We start from the raw sequence: 19,706 nt of genomic DNA, 5'->3' as shown, positions 1-19,706 counted from the left end.
AGCTGTGGAATATATTTTTTAATATACATTGATATATATTCCGTTTTAAAAAGGTTTTTGATAATGAATTGTTCGTTTTTGAAATGGTTTAGGTGCTATTTATTTTCGGATCAGAAACAGCTTTGTTCGTTCTTTACCTTTTTTACGACTACTACCAACTATTAAACTATTATAACTATTTTTATAAGTTTTGTTAATTTGACACTATTTCATAGATTCAAAATGATATACTGTGCATAACACTCAGTTTGAATAACTCTTTTCTAAACTTTTTATTCGTTTTCCTGGAACATTTTTTTCAATTATTTTTTTTATGTGTAGTACATGCGTTAATAAATTTACAAAATAAATTTAATTTAAGGAAAGTTAATATACAACGTCTGATATGTTTTAAGTGGCGATAATATAGAAATTGGCACGAAAATGTAATAGTTAATATTAATAAAATATAATAATTAATATTAGTGTACACAACAGACGAAAAAGTTATAAATTGCAATATATATATATTTTAAGTAGGATATCGAAAATACAGTTCTTTAAATTACCACTTTCGAATATCTCTGGTTTAGGTGCATGTACCATCTTATGATTCTACATTCTAGAGTTTAAAAACCAACGAAACTTTGTATATCTCGAGAGTGGCTGACGTAATCGTAGCATCCGACCCGCTGCTCCCACGGATGGGTGTGTGTTGTCACACTGATTGGATTATAATCGGTATGTATTAGAGGGTCGTAAAATTGGTGAGGTAGAAAAACAACTTTGATCCTGAACCTCCCCCTTCCTCTCGCTCTTTCTCTTCCGTTGCCTTACTTACCTGTGTTTACGAGACCAGCGGCCGGACCCTGGGGCATCACCTTCTTGACAAAAATTCCCTCCTTCAGCCCACCGTAAACCTCGACACCGAGCCCGGTGAAGTCGGAACCACGGAGCGCCACCAGCCGTGGTGTGGACGCCTGGGGAAGAGAGCAGTGCAAAGAGTGTTGTTGAGGTTAGGAATTATTGGCACACTTCGATGGGCGCGCGCTGAACTTACGGTCACGTAGCTGTCGTCGACGGTTTTGCGCTTCTCGATGGTGTTTTGCTTCGACGTCCAGCTCGGATCGAGCGGCGAACCGGTCTTGTTGGGGGCAGGCGCATTTCCCGCTCCACTGTTGCTGGCCGCGCCGCCAGCCTCCGTCGTCTTGAACGCCGGATTGTCGAACGCATACTCGCCCTTCGCCGTCGCCTCCGGGTCTTCCGGCATCAGCTGGGGGTCTGCGGGGAGGGGAAAAGAACGCACACATGATAAGCACCGGATCGTTTGAAGCGGGACCACGACATATCCCGCTAATTAACACTTCAAAGCGGAAGTGTTGGCGGTCGCACCTCTCTTCTTTTCGCCACCGAAATCGAATGCTCCCAATGAAGGGGTCGGTACAGTTTTTTTTTTAATTTTTTCGCGATAAGTTTGATGGTAATCCATCTTAATTGTGCCAATTAACTCCTGGCAGGTCGGTGTGAACAGATTTACACATTACGATCCGCCAAAGGTTATAAATGGATTCAAACTTTCGGTTTGAACGCAGAAATGTTGTGAACGAATTTGCAAACTTAGCTTCAGATCACGGTACGTTTCGATTAGGAGTGATTGATTGAAATTGATTGCTTTCGACATATCTAAGTTTTACTCTGGTTATTTTATTGGCGTTTCACAGTTGCCTTAGTTATGTTCAGTTTGTTCAAAATGTTATAAAGTATCAGGGGCTGAACTTAAGACCTTTTTCCTGCTTGAATGGAATAACATTTGTCAACATCGACGATAGATTCAGAAGCATCGATAGATCTCTTAGTAACGATAGCTTGTTGCAAACCAGACGCATCTACGGATTAATCTACTTCATTAATCCTCCGCTAACCACACACATGTTCGAGCGCATATTACACGACCGTTTGAGGTTACGCATGTAAGTAGAAGTGTAAAAAAGACACAGAAATTACAGTACACCAGCGCACCATCATTAATCGGCAATGTTGATCTCGGTAAACCTTTCACTTTATCGATCACAGTGCGGCATGTTTGGTGTTTTTTCTTGGTTTGCTTTCCAACTGACCACCCCTATTCGCTTTCCTGTAGCCAGCATCCCTCGGCTTGACCATAACTTTGTTGCGCGGTAAAACAACGGTCGATGGTTTTAAAACGTTTCTGTCGAACGTCGCAACGGATGTCAAATCGATGGCGACGCGTGATTGATGGAAGAATGTTTCCGACCGATCCGAGTGATAATTGTGCACCGTTCGTGCGTTTGCTTGCATTCTGCAGGAATGCAGATGAGAGAAGGGGCAGCAGATTTCACCGTAACAGATGTCATAAAGGATCAAGTTATGTTTTACCTTCATAACGCGCATTGAAAGGTGGCCATTGAAGCATATTTGATGATGGATACCAGAGACCAGTAGGAGAAACGTAGGAAAGCATGGCATACGTTTGTCGTCGTTGGAAACGTGATGATGAGAAGATAGGTTTCCACTGTGAAAATGTTTCTGGGAACGGAAAACTGATTTCCTTGTTCTGTTTACAGCTTACAAAAAATAAGATTGACTATGCGTTGAAAGCGGTCTTAAAGCATACGATACATCATAAATGAATTAAAATAAAATTTATAGTGGAACATTCAGCGCAAAGTGTGTGCAATCAATAACAATGTCAATGCAATGATTGATTGACGGCCTTCCTATCTGTCTCGGGGAAGGAGTGGGTACCCAATCAACACACAACCCAAGTGGAAGGACGCTCGTTTCGCCTTTTTGCTCGTTTTTTATTTCTCCTGCCAACAGTGGCAGTGAAACTCGAACAACCAAGTTCAAGATCTTACCAACCCGATCGACGGCGTAAACATATGCAGTTGGTCAAGTTCATGGAAATATCGCGTACTCAGGAACGTACCGTTCAGAGCAGCCGCATTGTCTCAAGAAAAGTGCAAGAAGGGACGGTCTCCGTTTTGGTGCAAGTAAAGTGCATCGATCTTGTTGTGTCCTTGCATTTACGGCTCCCGAATGTACCGTTCGCTTGTTTTGGGGCACCCTTTCTTTCTTTATCTTCCCACTTTAAAGTGCGCCCCTCCCGAGCGGATGATGCGAAAGGTAAACGCACTTTGCTCGAAGTCCACCGCGTAACGGGTCGTTAAAGTCACCAAATAAATCTGGTTTTGGCCCTTCGGTGGTGCAACGGTGGTTGAAAAGCGGTTGACTACCGTCACCGTAAGTTGATGCAAAAATCACACGCTTTTCCTTAAGATTGAGAAATCATCACGGACGCTTTTCACTTACGGCTCAAGACGTTAACAGTCGGCGGGAAGGGACGGTAATGATATTCGGTTGTCCTGCTTTGCAACGTTTGGCCCATTTGTTTTTTCACCGGATGTCTCTGGTAATGCTGTAAAGTGTCTATAATGAGATGTTGGTGTATTTTTGTTTTCAGGCTCAAGTTTGTCCCAATGCTTTCCATTGCAATTTTTTCGTAATTGCATGAATTTCATAAAAGTTTTACCAAGCCGTTCGAATTTTTAACGTGACAGAAAATCGATAAATAACATTCGAAACATCAATACATCCCATAATTTAGAGGAGGAAAGGTGTTTTTTCTCCGACATAAATCCTGAGTGCAAGATTAATCGAATGTCCGCCCCCGGCACAGGGCTCACTGTGCGGTCGGGCAAAGCAAGGACGCAAAAAACAATTAGGTGCCTCGCCACGATGGCGCACAAATGGATACAACAATAACAATAATAACAGTGGTCCAAAGGACGATAACATTCATAATGAGGCACATGAAAAAATAAAACCGAGGCAACCGAAAACGGTGAGCAAAAAAAAACCCGTGAGCAATCCGAAATTCTGCACGAGTACGTGCAGCTGATTGCCGGGAACATCGTATGCCCAGAGAACTCGGCAGAACCGGTCCACCGGCATACCGGTGGAAATATCTTCGTCCTCGCCCCCTCCCCGTCGCCCACTCCACCGACGGCCCACAGATTGTTTCGTCCATTGATCATTGCTGGGATGGCAGCGTGTCGTGCCGAGGCTGATTGACTTGACCGGTTGCAGTATACGACCGGTTCCGTTGCGAACCGTTGTTTCGACCATTGTTGCCGTACTTCCTTCCAACGCAAAAAATATGGAATGGAATAACCTGCGGCAGATGCGGAACGAGAGAGAGAGAGGGAGAGAGAGGATGCTGCTGATTGCTGCCTACGGTTCGCGGTTCGTCCATAGTGCTGAGAATCGATCACTGCAACGATATAGTACTGACCCATTTTCTTCGGTTCCACCTTCCCACCGGAGTGGGCTAACGACGATGCAAGCCTTCGTCGATTCACTTGTTCTTTTCCTCTTCTTCCTTCCGATTGTCTTTCCACTATCCTTCTGGGGGTTTTTTAAGGTCCTTTTCCGCATGACCGCGGTTGAACGATGCAACCTCAAACAGGTAGTCTTGAGCGATCAATGAAGCAATATTGAGGATCCAATGGACAGGAATGTTTGATTTTTCTTTGACTTAGAAGAAGAAGAAAAATATAACTGTTAGAAACGGACAAGCGAGTGAAAATGTATGAAAGATATTTTACTTTTCAATTTGCATAAAATTTTTCAAAATTGATTTTTCAAAGCTGCATCCAATAAGGAGAATATAAAAACAATGTAACAAAAATGAAATAATTTCATTTTAGCATTGTAAAATTTTATTCCTAAAAGACTAACTACAATTACTAAGGGTTTGTCAGGGACCTCAAACGTTGTTTAAAATTTTGGAAAGTGATATCAAACCTTTTTTAACTCTAGAATTTGTTTGGAATCTTGCCCGAATGCTTTTTAGCGGCCATTTTGACCGCTCTTTTTAACACGCTATAATTTCATCATTGTGGATGATTTTTCAAATTCGTAAATTGCAAACTTTAAGTATAATTGTTAACTATCTTTCGCTTTGGTTTTGTAATGCACAACTCCATTATTCCGCTAGCTCAGTGTAAAGCAAAACAGATCAAATTTTAGTTCTTTTCAAATTTTAGTTTTTCATAATGTAAATTCAGATAAAGGTGTGGGGTAGAAAGCAAATGAATTCAGCCACCTTTAAATGGCGTTATACATTTTCTAAATAGGAAAGCAACACATGTAGTAGCATAAAGTTTTACATTTACTCTTGTTTAAGTAATGATTCTTCATTCTTCAAATTAATTTCTTCAATTTAACTTGAAATTTGAAAAGCCGTTAAATTCGCAGCTAACGAAAGTCAAAATCGACAATAATTGAAATTCTGTTTCGTTGTTTACAAAAATGTGCACATTGGCTTGACTTTGCCGAACCCTAACTAAAAAGTTTGATCATGGTGTTGGTGGAAACTCTTATAATAAATCTGCTAATGCTTAACAATGAACCAAGCAGTGTTAAGCATGTTATATTTTTTCTTAAACTGCATCATTCTTTTTTAACAACAACTACAACTCAATTAAAAACAACACAATATAATTATACCCTCCTCCGGATTTTGATTTCGAAATTTTCCCCCGTGGTGCGGCCACAATACGGCCGCTCAAAAAAAAAAAAAATGTGGCCGTATAATCCTCGAAACAAAACAGAAAACTACGGTCACAGGACGAAGCATCGAGAAAAACAGATAAAAAAGCAGGAACATAATTTCAACTTGACAATGGCATAATAAACAACCGCCCGGGAATGGTAATGCCGTGGCAAACAATGAGATGAAAATTATACCGAACAACGCATGTCTGGGCAGTGGTGTATACGAAGGTTTTTCAATGCTCCAAGGATAGCGTACATTTTTATTATTATTTGCTCTTCCTCGCATGTGAATTGAAGCAACCAATACATGCAGACGAAAGAATTGAATCAATCAACGGGATTCTCTCGGGAACGGGTCCTACTAGATGGAGAAGGAAATCCAGCTACGAGTCCTTTGAAAACTTGCACGACGATGTACGCAGTGATGTGAGCTCGGGTTCGTCACTTCATCCGATTTTGGAATCTTTTGAATTTCTTCGTTCATTCAGCTCGTTTGTATACTGTTCCCGGTATAGGAGAAAAGTTTGAAGATATCCTGCTACGTGGAGGAAAAAGTGAGGCCACAAATTAAGAGCGAGATAGAGAGAAAACCAAAACTCTAAAGACAACTTTAGGGATGAATGTTGACGATCGACGCAGAGGCGATCATTATCAACAACTTATAAACGTCCTCGAAAGAGACGGATCCCAAGGGTTGGTGGAAAGCAGCAGGTTCGAAACTACCTTGTTTCTATTACAAGCCAGCCCCGTTCGTTACATCCCACCATCGTGCGATACCGTGCATTGGTTCGAAAGTCAATCGCCGAGAACATGAAATATGACAATCGTTAATGCGTGTGAATAACAACATGACAACGACGATCGAATGTTGACCGGGGCTAGGTGGGAGAAGGCAAAAGCGGTGCGGTGGATCATAATGTAAACAACAACCCGTACCGGCGATTTCCGTCCTGCAGGCAACTACAAAAAAAAGGAGTGAAACAGCCTCGATGGCGCGACGATCGATCTTGTATGTTTGTGTGTGTTTGTCTTTTTTACCGTCGTTTTTTTTTTGTTAAAAACCTGTTCCTTCGCTCTGCCAGCGTTATTCGGTATGGAATTCGGAGTGTATCTCCAGTAACTCTTTTTGGACTTTTTCCCCTCTCGTATTTGAATGCTTTATTAACGCTGCAGAAATCCTTTACACCGAATTTTTATGTGTCTACCTTACCTATCAATACAAACAGAGGAGCCTTTTTAAAACTTATTTTTGAGCATGCGTCACGTTGTGGCTGATGTCAACTGTGTGATAGTGAATCAAGAATTTTAACGATCGAGGAAGATGCAATGCCCTACCCTTTGTTACGCATAGCTATCGTTGCAGTGTTCTTAAAGTGTTGTTTGTTTATTTGGGTTTGCCCCATTGCTTGCGTCGGCTGTTTGAGCTGATTGCGACATGCAAAACGAACGTGACAAAGTCACTTCTACCTATCGGGAAAGCTCTTTTCACTCCGCTATCATAGCGCGATGCATATGCACCACCATGCAACAGATGTGGCTGGCTGAATTATAACGCGCCATTAAACGACACCACTTTCGCTCTCATTCTTTTGGTTATTTTTCATATTCAAACACGGCCTTTTTTCGATCATCTCTTTCGGCCTGGGGCAGTCGAAAAACTGGTGTCACTTTCACTGGAGTTTTTTTTTGGCGGTTGGATTTTTTATCAATAAAATTAAAGGCTCTTAGAAGCACAGCTGCACGAGGCTATAATTAGCGAGCCCCGGCGTGAGAGAAAACAAAAATCCCCACAGGGGGGTGCTGAAAGTAATGGCTTTAATTTATTTAGTATAGATTCCATTCGATGCAAACGTGTCCCGTAAGCCCTGGAGAGTATCATTGGAAACGCATCGCACGGCGGGAGAGTTGATGGTAGAGAAGAGGGAAAATCTATTTGCTGCCAGCTCGACTTACCTTGAGAGCGCAGCACAAGCGTGACTTGTGGACAAAATTAATCAAATCAAGCTCAATGCCACATACAATTTTCCATTCGTAGCGTTCGAGATGAAACGCACACCTACCGGGGGGTTTGGAAAATGGATAAATGTTTTCCCCTAAACCGTTTTTGTTTTCATTTTCCCTTTCTCAGCAGCTGATCCTCTCCGTATGGATCATGCGTCCAAAGGCAATAAGCCTCCTCCGTAAGCTTCCCGTAATCGAAAATTAACGTAATTCCATAGCTGAAGGGTTCCTGGTGGGTCAATTTCACTAAACCGTGTAATTTGGTAGCGAACCGAGCGCATTGCGGAAGAAACTGGCTAAAGACATATGGGCTTGATTTCCGCTACCATTCGATCAAGCGAGTTACCTTTTCGTTGATTGGTGGAACCGATTGTGCAGCGTGCCATTTATTAACCGATACTATCCCCACAAAGTAAACGTTTGACTTCAAATAATCGGCGCCTGGAACTGAAGTTGTGGTGAATTTTGTTACCCCTTGTCTCTTGGGTCATGGAAAGGAAAAACGAGTTAATTCCCTCTCCGAAGCCGAACTGATTTAAAGCTACAAATTATAATCACGATACGCATGCGGGTGGACTTTACTGACCATAATTTGAGGGAGACTGTAGCGGCGATAAAGTTAATATAAGACGATAGAAAATTTCCCGCGGAAAAGGTTTGAGGCGAAACGATACATTCGTGATTTTACTTTTACTTTACGGCATTCATGTGTGGTAGGGTCTAATGAGCAGTTTTGTGGCCGATTTGTGATGTGTGTTGATCAATCAAGGTTTATTCAAATGTAATTTTATTGTTTCGAAAGATAAAGCCTATTTTATGAACTTTCCTAGGAAAATAAATTGAATAATTGTGACATTAATTAATTTCTTCCATTTAACCGAGCGAATCACATTAATAAATTATTTTTCGTCATTCCAATCAAGAGTAATGATTTGAGATTGCACTCAGTGTAATCAAGGATGAGTAAAGCTCACGTTTATATTGATCTCTATGCCGAATCAGATTAGTTTCTCATCACCATAATTAATTTGATTGACTAACTTTTCTAGTTCTGATTTCTCCCAATAAAACAAACAAACAAAGAGGCTTCCGGTTAAAAATTTGCAAATAGTTTGTCAACAAGCGAAACCCAACGCCGTTGCGGTCCAGTAAGCCACCTGGAAAGTATTTCAACTTTCAATTTACTATCGATTTGCGTGCCACCGTTCTCAGGCTTGCTCATGTGAGTGGGAAAATCCTGACGAAAACCGCCAGACGATGATTTCGCCAATTTCGCCCAACGGTAACGCGCACGTTGTGTGTTTGTGTGTGACCAACGTCCCGGCGTCACGTGCGTCACGTCTCATTGGTGCCCAGATCTAGGCACGCTGATGCTGCCGATTCGAGTCGCCCCACTTCAATCAGTTAATTTCGATCTTTTTTGTGTTTTCCTTTCATTTTTAGTACGCGTCTTAATTAGTCGAGGATCTAGTTAGGGAACGCTTTCAGCTGACAATTTCGAACAGTTTAACTAAAAAATGAGAACGAACTGCATGAGAACCAATTACCAAGCTAGCAATGAATTAAGTCGAGATTTCAAGTATCGGTATTCTTTTACTGCTCTTCAAACACTGGTTTTAATCTAGCTTTGTAAATAATTTTATTTTTGTTGACAGGCAAAGCCGCATTCGGTAGCAAACTTTCTAATTTAACCTTGTTTTAAACCCTCTAAGTTTTTTTTAAATAAACTGCGAACTACAATAACCTGTTTCTCCAACTCCTAAACTGCTTATTAATACTTACAAGAAGGCAATAATCCAATTATTCTGTTCATTTAAGAAAAAGAGCTATGTGAACCTATCCTATTGCAGTCCTTGCGATTACTCCTGGCGAGACTCCATTGAGCCCGGGTGCCAACCACCCACTCCGGGTGGTCGGATAAGTGGCCAACAAATCGGTGGCAATCACCCCATAGCACCGTCGGAAACGTGGAATCGCCGGGTGCCCCGAAAGGAAAGCAGTAAAAATTTACGCTACAAGAAGCATAACCTAGTTTTGTACGGTGGCACATGAGCGTGGCCAGCGTAGTGCCAGGATCGGGGAAGTGGCAAGACTACGGACGGTGGGACCTATGACGATCGAGCGCAGTTACTCACTTCACCGTTTCGTCGATCCGGTTTGGCTGCATTCGTTTTTTGTTTTGTTTTTAATTTTATTTCTTTTCATTTGGTATCTTTGCTGCCCTGCTCCCTGGATTGTACTTTTCGTTTACTTCCATCGTTCCGTCTTACTAAGTTCCCCTTGGGTTGTTTACTCTGTGTGAGCTCCCATAGTTTCTCCCTTCGCGAACCACCGTCTATTAGATGGTTCCACCGAAACCACAAACATCGCGCCGGTTCCGTGGGACCGGAGCGAGCGATCCCCTGAGTGTTTACCCCGGCAAACCCTCCATACCCTCCACTTCGACAAGCATGCGTCTACAGCTGATTTTTATTACCGACCGACCAGAGCGCACAGTAGAACTGGATTGTGCAGCGAAACACGTTATTATGCACCGTTTTGCCTCGCAGCCTGTGTGTGGAGTTAGATTTTTGAGTCAAGTCCCCCCGGTGTCGTTTTGACAGGTTTGGATTTCCTCGCGCCGTCAAGTGTCGCCGCGTGCTTTCGTTGCGGTTGTGTGATCAGCTGATACGATGTGTATTTATTTAATTGAAACGGACGCAATAAGAAGAATAAAAAAACAACAGGCAAGAATCAACGGTTTGGCCCTCAAAGTGTGGTGCGGTACGATCATGGGAAACCGATCAAGTTTGGTTTTTTTAACTCATTCCTTGGTAGTAAGGAATTTACTCAACGTTCAATCAAACCTGATGGAGGTCAGATTAACAATCATGGTCATAACTGGTTGTGGTTAAATTTATGTTTACTGTATTTTGTATATGAAATCGAAGAAAATATTCTAATTTGGTGTTGATTTGTAGCACATATTTTGAAACAAATTATACCAAAATGGGTGAGAGCGTAATAAATTTGATAGTCCATTGAATTGATTAATTAGTTCAATCATTACTAATTTTTTAAAAAGTTATCTAACCTGTTTAATTGAATGTAAATTTTTAAATGAAATGAATCCATTTTATTTAATTAACACAGAAAGTTGCCTGGGATCCCCATTAGAAATGGTTTAATAGGCCAATATTATTTATTTTTGTTCGTTGGTGCAGGAAGAAAATTAGGAACTCAATAGCAAAGCAAATCATTTTGTGAAATAATGAAACTGCATGAAGTCGCCCCAAACCGAACCAATATGACAGACTTTTCCTCTCTTGATGTAAAAACGAAAACGAATCCATATTCAGTTGACGAAACGTTCGCGCTTCATGTGCAGGCCACAGCGAAACATTGGCACCCATCATCCGCCATCCGGTGGTGGCCGCAAGCAACTCTCCCGAAAACCGCAGGCGATCGTGCCTTTGAGGTACGCCGTCCGATGTCATCGCGATGTTACGACATTACGGCCCATGTGTCTTTCTCCTTTTGCCTTTGCCTACCGGCCTGGCTTTTGCTACCTTTCCTTCCGATTTACGACCAAAGCCGCTAATTGGTGCCGGTGCGCACATTTCTGAGCACGCAGCAGGATTTATGTGCCCCTGAGCCTACAGGTCAGGCGGGAGGCCAGCCCACGTTCCACCTCCCCCTCTCCTTGCCGCAATCATACTGCATGCACCAGCCCGAGATCTATCGATGCCGGTTCGACGGCGTTGGTTTGGTTTAGCGAGCGATCATGGGCGAGGAATGCAAACAGACCACGCAAAAAACGTAAGCGATCGCAACAAAGCATATGAAATTATTTTCTCACGCCTTACTGCCAACCAGGACATGTGATTTGCGCACGGGTTTTTGAATGGGCTCCCAAAAATAATAAAAATGAAAGAAATAAGAAAAGCACACCTTGGTTGATTTGTGGAATTCGTCACATTCGGATGGGGGGTTTTTTTTTATCCTCGCAAATCGCGAAGTTTCTCTTTCAGTTGAAACGTAGAAGTTGAATGTCCTTTACATTGTATTTTTCAACTCAAGTTGAAGCCATTTGCGCAGCCATCTCTGTTGCATTATTTATTCAGTTATCAATTGTGCGTCAAGCTTTTTGAAATAGAATAAAGATGATGGATTGCTGGGATGGAGTTATTTGTTTTGCACGAAAATATTTCAACGTAGATAAAGTTTTAACATTTTCGTAGTAAACGCAATGGCGATTGTTAATAGTATGTGTTTTACATTTACGTCCCTATAAAAAATGTTCATGATTTAGCTTTTATGTTTCGTCAATAAAAAGACAACGACAACTACAACAATGTGCTTACATGCTTCTTTCCCGCATAACCATGTATTTTACATTTTCGATACAACGTTGAGGCCGTCCGTTGTCGGGTTCGTCGCTTTGAGTCTTTCGTATTTCTTGCTCAAGCGGGTTTGCGTTTCTTCGTCCGCAAATCGATCGTAATGAGAGAAAACAAAGCAGCCAATGTACAGTCACACCTTGGCTCCATTCCTGGCGCGTAAATCACGCGGCTTCAGAACGGGCCTGTTTGTGTTTTCTCCAGCCCTTAACATACCGGGGCGTGGCCCCCGGGTTCATGGGACTTGATGCGACAAGGCGACCAGCGACCATTGACGAGCAGCCCTTACCCCGACAGGCGCACACCGAGGCGGAAGAAAGTGCACTAACCCGTGTAATTTTGTGAACCGACGCGGCACGTTGTGCGACTCGGCATGCATAAAACATGTGGCTCTCGATAAGCGCGCGCGTGCTGCTGCAGAGATTATTTTTGCTTTTCATCGCTCCTTTCGGTTTCTTCCTCTCATCAACATCTCGTTTGACCCCACAGTGCGGATACTTTGCACAGGTTTCGCGACACACTGTGATGGTGTGTTGGCCATTTGGTTCAGAAAATCGAAACCGTGCTGACCGAAAACTCTCACTTCTAGAATTCCACGCGGGCTTAAAAATCGAGAAAAGAAACAACACACCACGCGATGCCACAGTTTGACGTAGCGAATGATTTTTAATTGGATTGGGAAGGTTTTTGTTTTTTAAATTTTTCGTTAGCACCCTCTCCACCCCCGATTGCAATTTTCCCGGGAGCTCGGTGGTGGGAACAATCGAGACGGTTATTCACGAGTTATGAAAAACGGCGCCACGGTAAAGGTCGAAATACGGGCTCCTAGGCGATCAAGGTCGCACGGCACGGTGTTAAAGGGATAGGAATAATGGCTCATCGCAAACCGATTTCCGAGAGACCAAGACCCTACACGCGCGGAAAACTAGTTCCCGAAATAACAATCGGCCTCTTTCTCGGGGGGCGGGAAAATCAGAAGGACGCCGACAAGCGCACGGCGTTGGCTTCACGTTCACTTTCGTCGACCGCACGGGGAAAACAGGCAAATGGCCCGCGTGGGAGTGAACGTTGTGGCCATTAGTTTGTTGAACCTGAACCTGCAAAACAAAACAGAAGAAAAAGCCAAACCCACCGAGCAAGAAGCGGTGGAAGGCAGATACATAAACGATATGCCCCGACCGGCTGGTCCGGATCAAATGGGGCGCCCGCGTGGTGGGACTTTTGCGCGAGGCGGAGGTGAAATCGAAAGGTTTTTCCACCGACGATTGCACGATCGCGATCCGTTTTATGCAATGCAGCCTTTATGCATACGCCCGCCTCCGGGTCTCCCGCTTGGAGCTGACCGGGATAGTACTTAAAGCTTATCGATTATGGTTCACCGGTTCGCTGGAAAATTGGTGCATGCCACGTGAATGTGTGTGTGAGGCGCTCTCTGTTGCGTAGCATTTTTTTCGCCTGGCTACTTAGGTTAGTAAGTGGTTACATGCGTTTTTTTTTATCAATCCCACGTTTATCTTAGTTGCACCTGATTTCAGGTCACTTTTATACGACCATTTAAAGTGAGTTCAAAGCTGGCATGTAGTGGGAACTTGGTTGGTTTTTCTTGAGATATCACAACGAGTTGGACATTAAGTAATGGCTGTTCAAGGTTAGCAAAACAAACCGTTAGTGTATACGTTGTCAAAAGTAACCAGTTACGAAATTGAGTGAGAGAGTTCATTTTTAAGTAAGTGAACATGGTAAACAGTAAACTAAGTGTTATGTTGAAAACTAAATGCAATGAAATACGATGCGTTAAATGATTCGTTTTCTTTTTTTTGTCAAATTGAATTGATTCTCCCTTATAATTGTCTTCAACAAATTTAAAATGTTTTAATGTAAGTGTTTTGATGCGAAAAGACGAGTGAAAATAATCCTTTCTCAATATCATTTTAATCCAGGTAAAACAGTTTCCCATCACGATCGCACTCCTCTGGGACAGTGTCGTTTGCCGTTGACAATTATTGACCGAAACAATTCGTTCCGTCCGAACATTCCGTGCTTTCCATGCGCTCCGTGAAAGCGGTTCCAATACCTACCCGGGAGTCGATTGTAATGCGGCGTATTTTGCTACATTTGCAAACCGACGACATTGTCGACTCATCGGTTCGCTCGGACGCATCTCCCTTTCACCCCAGAGGCGTCAGGGGGAGGGGGCGATGTGGGGCAGCAAACGGACAGGATGATGAAGGTCCGAGAAAGTCGAACCATCGCTCATCGACAGCGGCGGAGTCGACGGTGCTTACCTGTGGAGAGGAAAATTTAAAGAGACAATAAAGTAACAGCGACGAGAAACGGTCCATGTCAACGGTAATGTCTAGTAATTCACTTTTCTCCCCAGCCCCGCTCCGTGACCCCTTCTTCGGTCTAATTGAAACCAAATTGACCGCGATCGGCAACCGGCTCCCGGTCCCTTTCAGTCCCTCACGGATCCGCGCACGTGCCATGAGATACGGAACATAAATCAAAAAATTTTAAAACCCCCCAATGATCGACGTTCAAGTGAAGCGTTTAACGGTGAAGAATGGATGATCCAGTGCCATGTTTATGCCCGATGGTTGAGTGTCCGGCAATGAAGGGCGGTTATTGGGGATGATTAGGGTTTTTATCTACTCGTTAGAAACAAGCTAAAAGATACCACCGTCCTAACGTCATAAAAAGAATTAGAAATCGAGTGTCTCTCTCTACAAGATACCTTTGCGTGATCGGATCAGTTTTTCACCGACATTTCCTGAATCCTTTTCTAGACTCTTGGATAGATCAACTGAGCACGAACCAACATTTTTTCTTATGTCAGTGTACGAATATAAGTTCAACTTCGCCCAACAACTTCAAAGTCGCAAGTGAAGTGGGCAAATACAATTTTCCGGACCATTTAAAAAGAAAACCATCCACTAATCCCATTCCCGGGTGGATAAACAAACTCGTAAAGCACGCCGTTCGGGAGTGGATAAAGATTTCTAAAGTTTGTTTTATCGCCCCACATATCGAGGTGTTATTTAACTTCCACAGCACGTGCGTGGCTCCTTGACCACCAACGGCCACCCGAGTGGCACCGGGTTGGGCAGCCGTTCCGTTTGCCAAAACGGGACCCGGCTTCCGTTTTAATTGCCCTCTCATCTAATCACCGGCTGGCCGGCTGGCTGGCTCGGCTGGTGGTTGCACACCGTGTGCGGTACTATTTGTAGGTCGTGGTCACGGTCATGACCGACCAGGAGCGTCCAGTGTGTCGACCTTATTCGGACGACCGGGTATAAAACCAACAGAACTGCCTCTGTGACCATTTTGTTACGGTCCAGCGGAGTCGTCCCCTTTTCGAAGTCGTCCGAAATGGGAGCAATAATGTCGTCAATGTCGTTTCTGTTATTTACCTGTCATCGTCCGGCCACTTGCCGGGAGCACGCTCTACGTTGATGACATTTGCCACGATTTTACTACTCCAGCTGCCCCGGTTTGCAGTGGCAATCTGGCGAGAGGATCATTGAAAGTCATCACCTGGCTTAGCTTCCGACTCGTGTGAGGTCAAAGCTTTTTTTACACTTTAAAGCTGTCATATCTCGATATTTGTTTGCGCACGAGTTGACACTAATGGGAGATTTTACCATCGTGCTCGTTTGCTGATTGTGAATGCAACTAATTATACTTCCGTAGAACAATCGGTGAATCGATTATAAATGCTCAAAGGGGCAAAAAAGTGTCGGCCAGCTATCGGAACAAATTCGTGCCATTTTCATATTTATTTATTTGTGTTATTTATTTTTTTACTAGCGTTTTCAATAAAAAAAATAGAAAAATTTTCATTGGTGATAAGAAAAAAGTTATACAAACTAATTGAATTAAGTAAACTTTTTTATAAAGTTACATCTGTTAAGTACTTTAAAAAAATATTCCGATGGCCAGTAAGCCGGCCTTATGGTCCTTGGCCGAAAATTTAGCCATAGACGACAAAACCATTCATGTACGGATGTTTTTCAGTTGTTGTGAGGTATTCACGACCAAATGCAACTCCTTTTGGACTTTAAAATGTTGGAATAGGTCCTACCTTTAAGTTTTGTAAATGTTTTTTCGGTGGGTTGCAGTTGAGAGGCATAAGAAGGGTTAGCAGTGTGGGGTATTTCAATTATATTTGACCCGTTCAATTCCTTCGATGCTCTTTGCTCATGATTTACTGTGGCCAGGTATGCCCAAACCATTGAATTGTACTCTTTATTATGTTTTCTGATAAAGTTGTTTGATTTCAGAAGGCACTTACACTTCTCCATACGCCGGAAGTAATGACAGAAATAACAGCGTTTTTGTGCATAGCTTTCTCGCTGGTTTTCAGCCACGATATGACGTTCTATGGGAGTTAAGGGACCCCAAAACATTTTAAATATACTGTAACAAGCTTCAAAAGTAATATAAAGTACCAGGGTTTGTTTCAACACAGAATCAAACGTAGATGGTTTAATGTTTTGGCCACGGCGGATTCAATTTAAATGATACAGTTGTCAAACTTGTTCTAAATTTAAAATAAATGCTACTCTTTATTTTGCTTTTAACAAAAAGTTGCTAGCGTTTTCCGTATTTGCATGAAAAGTCGTTAAAATTTGTCTATTTTTTTTTTACTGCAAACGCTATGCAGCTATCGGAGACGATTAATGTCTTTTTTAAACAAAAAAATTCAGTAAATTGTTCTGTGTACTACACATAGAAAAATGTTGAAAGAAGAACAAATTGTAATGAAAAAGTTGTATGCAGCAAAATGGGTAAACAAAAATCGGTTGGTGATATGGTTATCCATTGTACATGCCGTTGGACATCAGTTTTTGGAATTATTCATCAGTTTCCAGATGGTAACAACACATGTTGAACAGCATGAAACGAGTATCAACACGTTTTATTTCATTCATTCATTTACATAATATTTTTCTCAACTAACCCAAATTTATTACATGCTTTCCCTTTACTGCTTCTGCAATTTTAAAGCTCACTGAATATTTCCGCTTATTGTTGAGGATTCATCTGTCTTGAAGGAGCATTTAAAGCCAGCATCTGTTTTGTAGACGACAACGGACCATTGAAAAGGTTTTCGGCTAACTTAGACGTTGCTTTTCTACCAAATTTGAAGGTCAAATCCCGCAGCCAAAATCGCACAACTCGAAGGGAAAGTGACCAAATGACGCATATGACATTTGGGATACTGGGAAAAAAGGGTCGCGCCGTCGGCTCCGCAGGATATCTGGAAAGTTTTCGCATCCCAAAACCCTCCCCGGATGCAATTTAGCCGAAATAAAAAAAAAAGTAAGCCTTGCTTTGGGCACTAAAATTAAGAAAATCGTCAAACAGTGAGCAGGGGATAGTTTCTAAAGATTAAAAAATTCCATGGTCAGCCGGTTGAAAAAGATTTAAAAGCTGCTCGTTCTACCGCTGCTCCGATGAAGGACAAGAGACAGCGCAGATGTGGCCGGAGAATGCCCCACGCTGGGACAAAGGTTTAGCGTGCTTTGATTGCAATCGGACTTGATCGGCGTCTGGTCGGAGATTTAGTGATGCATAAAATACACTTTTCATTCGATTGTAAAATACGCGTTGTCCTGCGCGAAGGTTTCGGGCTGTCATACGACGTCGCGTTTTTGTTGTTCCGCGATGACGTTTGCAGTTGATTGCATAAACCGCAGGTGGTGACTTCTGGAGTCGAAGCAAACAAGAAATGAAAAAAACAGAGCACTCTGGTGCGTATTTGATGCCGGTGTGAATGGACAAAAACGACGGGCCCTTAATTGAATCCACTCATATCCGTCTCCCGCCACCAAATATGGCGCAGAAGTAGTGTCCCATCTGTTCAACCTGTTCACCACTTTGGTCCAGGTACTTCCATTTTTCCCCACGTCTATGCCTCTTGTGCTCGGAAAACTGGCAACTCATCAAAACCATTTTTAATAACCTTCGCACATTAATTGCAATTGCCTTCCACTCTTCTTCCATTTCCTTCAACCTCGCGTTTATCGCTCGATAACTGGCGCATTGTTGTATGGCGCTCGGGTGAACCACTGTACCCAAGTCCCTTTGGACCCGACGCGAGGCTGCGCAGAACGATGCGATGGCGTTGAGCAAGAGAACCGCACACGAAAAATGCGGGAAAACGAAAAAAAGGCTTGCTGTGATCGGGAACCGAGCCACTCTCGATTTCAGCGAGGAAATGGCCATTTTATTCCCGCGATCCTCCCGAAGGTGGAAAGTCGCGTGCTGGAAAGTAAGCGTTAGCTCCTCCTCTTGGAGGCACATTTTTCATGCCTCCCACTTTTTACCGTCCCGCAGCGGAGTGGTGGCGTTGCAGCAGATGAAGATCGTGATAGTGGCGCAATCTGTACCCGGTTGCGTTCCCCGGTGTGGAAGGTTTCCATTACGGCTGCAATTCTCCCGCAATTCGCTAGCAATTTTCCTTTCGCGTGGACAACGTGGGGTAAACAACGGCACGGTCCCTTTTTTTAGTTCAGCCCCCGGAACCGTACGGATCTGGTGGAACCGGCGCTGATCATCGTCGATCATTATTTCTGCAATGCATTTTTAATGAAGAAAGTAAAATAAACTTTTCTTGCCGCTTTATGACGTTCACTTTCTAGCGGCGGCTGAAAGGTTGGCGTAAAAAACTGCACTCTCATATCCATAAACGCTTGTCTAAGGAATGTTTGCTGTACGTGAATTATGGGGCACTATAGATGACAGCAAAAACTTATCCTAGAGTTGGAGTTTGGCAACGCACATTTATCGCGTCCAGAAGAACGACCGTTAGTGTTTTTCGGCCGACGTGAGTGGGGAAATGTTTCAAAATCGTCGACTAATCAGCATAGCTCTGAGGCATCTGAGGAGGCACGGATAGGTCGGTAAGGAGCGTCAAGGTGGTCCGGCAGTGTCCGGCTGTTTGACGGCTGGTTTTCGCCGATTAGAAGCTTGGACGAGCTTGGACTGAAGCGATCAACTTTGCCATAAGTGGCGAAGGTGTGGGGCCGTTCAGTCGGACCGTTTGATAAACCTGTTCTCGGCTTCGAGGTCGCGTCGCACACCTTCTCCGTCTGACCCCGGCCCGGGCCATATCACCGCCCGGTCGGCTGAAGGTTAGACAAGGTTGGTGCAAAACGCGAACGAGTGGCATTAAACGGTTCCGCATGCCATTCTTGTGGAGAGAATCGATACAAAAAAGCAGTCATGAAAATATGTGCACACCTTCCTTTCAACGCCTTTTTATTGCACTTTAAAGCGTGCTCGTTCTAAAAGTACGTGCCGAAAATAGAAAGAATGCACTTCGGGCGTAACATTGTTTTCTACCGTGGACAATAATAATAAATGTGCGATAACTGTAAGATTAAGGCAAAAGTGATTCGTGTTGAACAAATTTTTAACCACGTTTGGGCAGCATTGGGCGAAATTTGAACACGCACAAAAAAATTGTCTAGCATGATGGCGCAATTTCAGCTGTAATTATACAATAAACAACGTGTTTTTCTATGTAAAACAAGAGTGATTAAAAAGCAATTTTTTATGTCGACACATATTATCAAATATAATAAGATCTGTTGAAACATTTGAAAGGGACCAATAATCATTTAAAACGAACCATTTAATTTCTCTAATAAATCATGCCTCACGATAGATTAGAAGTAACAAATAAATTGAATAGATAAATGGTTTTATTTAGGCAAGTAATTAGAAATGTTATAAAACTAGAACTAATTAATTCAATTTAGG

At 42.9% G+C, this 19,706-nt stretch overlaps 1 protein-coding gene across 1 annotated transcript in view; it reads right to left on the bottom strand.

Moving 5' to 3' along the window:
- Positions 1 to 19,706, bottom strand: part of LOC131288480 (uncharacterized) — a 59,801-nt gene that overhangs the window by 5,780 nt on the left and 34,315 nt on the right. The window contains exons 2-3 of the mRNA XM_058317618.1: positions 1,040 to 1,260; positions 821 to 959 (exon numbers count right to left, since the gene is read on the bottom strand). Of these exons, the coding sequence (XP_058173601.1) occupies positions 821 to 959; positions 1,040 to 1,260 (360 nt within the window). The remainder of the gene's footprint in view (positions 1 to 820; positions 960 to 1,039; positions 1,261 to 19,706) is intronic.

The sequence above is a fragment of the Anopheles ziemanni genome, chromosome 3 (assembly GCF_943734765.1).
Source record: "Anopheles ziemanni chromosome 3, idAnoZiCoDA_A2_x.2, whole genome shotgun sequence".
In the NCBI taxonomy this organism is placed as follows: domain Eukaryota; kingdom Metazoa; phylum Arthropoda; class Insecta; order Diptera; family Culicidae; genus Anopheles; species Anopheles ziemanni.
This window is presented reverse-complemented; position numbering and strand designations above follow the sequence as displayed.